Source organism: Papaver somniferum, chromosome 5 (assembly GCF_003573695.1).
Source record: "Papaver somniferum cultivar HN1 chromosome 5, ASM357369v1, whole genome shotgun sequence".
Lineage (NCBI taxonomy): Eukaryota > Viridiplantae > Streptophyta > Magnoliopsida > Ranunculales > Papaveraceae > Papaver > Papaver somniferum.
Window position 1 is genome coordinate 190,528,015 of NC_039362.1, and position 4,504 is coordinate 190,532,518.

Consider the following 4,504-nt stretch of genomic DNA (forward strand, 5'->3'; position numbering starts at 1 on the left):
GGGTAAGATTCATTTCAATTTCTTGAGATTTCAGCTTAATGGGAAAAGTATATAGAAACATGATACTGGCTATTTTCTTTTTCGAAATAATCAGATGCTCCTTTCATTTCTAACCTCTCTTATCTGGAGGTTTTCATGTTTGTTTCTTTCCCCTATTAAGTTCTTATTTGTTTGGTTGTGACAATTTGTTGTCTTTTCTGGTACAGGCTCCCTCGACTGATATAGCTGTGAATGAGCTCAGTCATACATGTGCAGAAGTTAGTGAAATAGAATTTTTTTTTGCTTGGTGCAATGACCATAATAGAGATAGCTGATGCTCATCAAGGATTTAAACTGGTTACTGATAATATAACTACTCGGAAGCCACAGACTCTTCTTTGGGTGGTGAGTGGTCGCTACTCCTCATTGACTGATTCTTCTGATTCCATTTCCATATTATGACATGGTGTATTGGTGTTACCTCTGTTGTTTCTATTGAGCCATTTGCTCCAAAAGCATATAAGTAAAGTTTTATGCACTTTTTACTATCAGATGCCTACATATATATTATACAGCCAAACTAATCCTTGAAGTGTTTGTTCACACTATTGTAAAACACATTCTCAGCAGAAACATGTATATCTGTTTTTCATTCTAAAAATCTGCAAGGACAGAGAATCACTGCCATATTTTGATGGCTCATGTTATGAAGTTCTGGTGGCTTCCGATTATCCCATCCATGTCTAAGCTGAAATATTGAAGTACATTTGCCTAAGAGTATAGTCATGAAAATATATTCTTGATGTAAGTATACGTTAGATGCTTTTTGATATCTTCATGTGATTGAAATGCATGACGTTGCTGTGATAACACCATGGTTTCTTGCTGTACATTTCAAGTTGGAATTGTCACTTTCTTTCTAAGCTCAGTCCTTGACAACCTAACATCCACCATTGTGATGGTCTCGTTATTGAGGAAACTAGTGCCTCTATCGGAATACCGAAAGTATGTCCCAATCATGTCCTTTGTTTAAGATGTTCCTGGCTAATAATGACATTCTTCATTAGATCATTTCTAAAATTTATATCATGAATATCATTATCTTTGATTTGACATGTTCGTGTTTTGTATAATCTGAATTAGTAACATTGTGGCAAAAAGCAGACTACAAGTTGTGGAGATTTAGGATTTGCTGGTTTCTTTACACTTGAATGATGAATGATCAGATAGGAACTTAAACACAAGAATGATGGAAGTATGAATCTCTTATTATGAGCTTGGTGCTACAAAGTCGAAGGAGTGTTCATCTTTAGTTTCAAAATTAAGGAAATTGTAATCAGCATTTTTTAAAGAAATGATTAGTTTGTATTTTTGATCTTTTTGTTCCTCTAAAGATTGTCTTTTTTTTAAGAAATGATGTAAATTGATCTATGTGATATAATAAAACATGATTCAGTTTTTAATTTGGTTCATAATTTGTTTTAGTATCAATTTTAATTGTAATTTCAATTGAGGATTATCTAAATCGAAATAGGCCAGATACGTTCGGCACCAGAACAATAGATGTAGCGGGCAAAAAGATTGATAGCTCAAAAATGTAAGCAACCAACTTTAGGGCAAAAAGTTTGGTAGCACAAAAATGTAAGCAACCAACTTCGGTAGCTCAAAAACGCAAGCAACCAACTTCAGGGCAAAACATTTGGTAGCTCAAAAATGTAAGCAACCAACTTCAGGTATTTCACTTGCTCTATTATGGTTGGTCTATCTATGAAGTGATCAACGTTTTACTTGTTGTATTTTGGTTGGTCTAGCTTTAAAGCGATCACTATTTTGCTTGCTCTAGGGAGGTCGGTTTAGTCATGAAGCAATTAAGAAAAAAGACGCTACATGATAGTTGCTTGATTACTAAAGCGATTGCCTAGCTGCTCTAGACTTGTAGAAATCCCACCTTTTGCAACTCGAGAGCGAGAGCCAAATTAAGTCGCTTTAAGGGTTAGAGCGACTCAATATGGGCTTTTGCAACCAAAAATGCATGGTCGCTTAATCCAACTTTTCTTGTAGTGATACCAAAATACGCCTATAACGGTTCTACTAGAAACCCTAAATAGTTGTAGCTCTCGGTCATCTTCCATTCTTCAGTTTACTCCTTGTTTTCTCAATGGTTAAAGCTGATTAAACAAAGGCTTCCTAATTAAGGTTCTGCAGCTTCTACCTCTCGGAGTCTAAGTTGGATTACTAAAATACACGTGGACATATAATTATTATCAGGCGGTGGTGCACCGCCGTACGTAGGTGGTGGATTATACTTGAACGGATTTCCCTTTCTTAAGGCTCAAGTTTAATTTATAAAGCTTATTCCTACTATAGCACCTACTTGAATTCTTATAAATAAACATACAAGCTCTCCAATTCTGTGATACAAAGATATATAGAGAGCGAGAGAGATAGAACTTGAGAAATCAAAGTTAATTTGTGGATCGTTCGAGAGAAAAAATAGAGGCGAAGATGGTGTTAAATAAAGGAGTATTACCTCCAGGTTATAAGTTTATGCCAAGCGAAAAACAAATAATTAAAGATTATCTGGTTAGAAAGGTCCAAAACACTCTCCCGGATGTTAGTTGGTTTATCTTGGAGAAAGACATCTACAGGTATTCAAATCCGTTCCTCCTGTTTCAAGAGATCCAGAGAAACCAAGGATACTTTTTCACTCCCATAACCAAAGTGAGTTCATGTGGTAAGAATGTGAATCGAAAAACCGGAGATGGAACATGGAGTGGACAAAAACCAACAACCCTAAAAGATGATGATAAAAAACCAATTGGAACGAAAAGAATGTACAACTTCGAATGGAATGTTCCCAAGGAAAAGAAACGTGAAGTTGAACGTGAGAAGGGTCACTGGATCATGCATGAATATTCGTTGCTCCCCGATTATTACACAAACAACAATATAAAGGTATGTATATATGTTTTAACACCTCTAGATCATAATCTAGCTAACGATATTAATACGTATCTTGGATTCTATATATATATAATTAATTAATATTTATCTTGTAAAAACAGGCGGATCCCGAGTATGTTTTGTGTGAGATTAGATGCAAAATACCGATATTCGACGTCCATGGAGTACGACAAAAACAACCACAATCTCAACCTGTAGCAAAGAGGCAACGAACATCTCCCTCAACGGATGCAGTGCCTGCTGTAGAGCCACCAGCTAACAATAGATCTTCAATATCATGGGTTCCATCACCACTGCCAGCAGAAACATCTACATCAAAATTTGTGGATTTAGAGGCAGCACCAGTTTTCAATAACGTAGAATCATCATCAGATTGGGTTGCATCATCACCACCAGTTTTCAATAACGTAGAATCCCATTTAAACAACGGAAAATTATCAGAAGCATCTGCACCAGTTTTCAGTAACGCAGAATTATCAGAATGGGTTCCATCACAACCACCGGCAATGAAGACAACGGATCCTTATGTGCCTGTGCCAGTACCACCTGCACCAACAAGTATGCTTTCAGCCTCGATGCCTGACTTTGATGAATTTCTCAATGATGATGGATGGGAGGAGTTCTTTTCCTTCGATAATAATGGTTTACCAGCTGTTAAAGATAGCCTTAACACTACTACTCCAGATAATAATGAGTGGGAAAATCTGGATGATCTGTTACCAACTTCTGAAGATAAACTTAATAGTAGTACTCCGCGGGATAACAGCTATACCTACTACGACTCGAGAAAGGTATTAAAAGCAAGTGATTCTGAAGCAGTGAAGATTTCCAAGCTTGGATGGGATCCTGTTGCTTATAAAGCATATTTCCCCAATTTTGAACCCATGTACTAAACGATCGATAAAGATGTTATAATTCTACTGGTCAAACTATCAAACAGTTGTAATAGAATAGAACTACGTTGGGCTTGATCCCATAATGGGTACGTAGGCAGCCGTGCACGGTGCAGTTCCATAAATATATAAAAAACTATTTTCTCCAATTTTATAAATGTAGTATATTGTTCAGTTATTTCAATTCTTCTTAGCTTTACATTTTATTATATATTTTGCGAGGCTGCACTTTGCACTAGTTCTGTAATTTGAAAGGTATTCTTCTCGAGGACTGCACTTCGTATTTGAGTTTCAGGTTGCGGAGTTTGCAAAGCTTATGCTTGGCAATACTAGCTTGGAGTGGTTCAGAAGCCATACATACCCCTTGTTTAGTCTGTATGTCTTCTTAATGTGATGTGTCCACAAACATGTTTAGCTAATGGTTATCCACAAATATAACTCTGTGGAATCCGTAGTCTTTTCAAAATTAACCCATTAGCTTCTTATCAGAGTTGGAAACTGATTCCGAGGAATGGAAATTTCTAAATGAATATATTCTCTTTCGTGTTGAAAATTAAGAACTCCGAGGCCCCAATCGTTCACTATAAGTTCATGGGAATTAAAAGAACAGTTACAATAAATTGAGTATCAATTATTTTCTCCTTAACTCACTGTCCGTCCACTGTTTT

General features: G+C 36.3%; 2 protein-coding genes across 2 annotated transcripts in view; both read left to right on the forward strand.

The window, feature by feature from the left end:
* The window catches only part of LOC113280383 (NAC domain-containing protein 2-like), a 2,629-nt gene extending 2,409 nt beyond the window's left edge, over window positions 1-220 (forward strand). The window contains exon 3 of the mRNA XM_026529013.1: window positions 207-220. Within this exon, the coding sequence (XP_026384798.1) occupies window positions 207-220 (14 nt within the window). The remainder of the gene's footprint in view (window positions 1-206) is intronic.
* Window positions 221-2,484: 2,264 nt separating this feature from the next.
* On the forward strand, window positions 2,485-3,836 carry LOC113280384 (NAC domain-containing protein 2-like). Its single transcript, XM_026529014.1, has 2 exons — window positions 2,485-2,934; window positions 3,045-3,836. The coding sequence occupies exons 1-2, from the start codon at window positions 2,485-2,487 to the stop codon at window positions 3,834-3,836; spliced, it is 1,242 nt and encodes a 413-aa protein (XP_026384799.1).
* The last annotated feature ends 668 nt before the right edge of the window (window positions 3,837-4,504 follow it).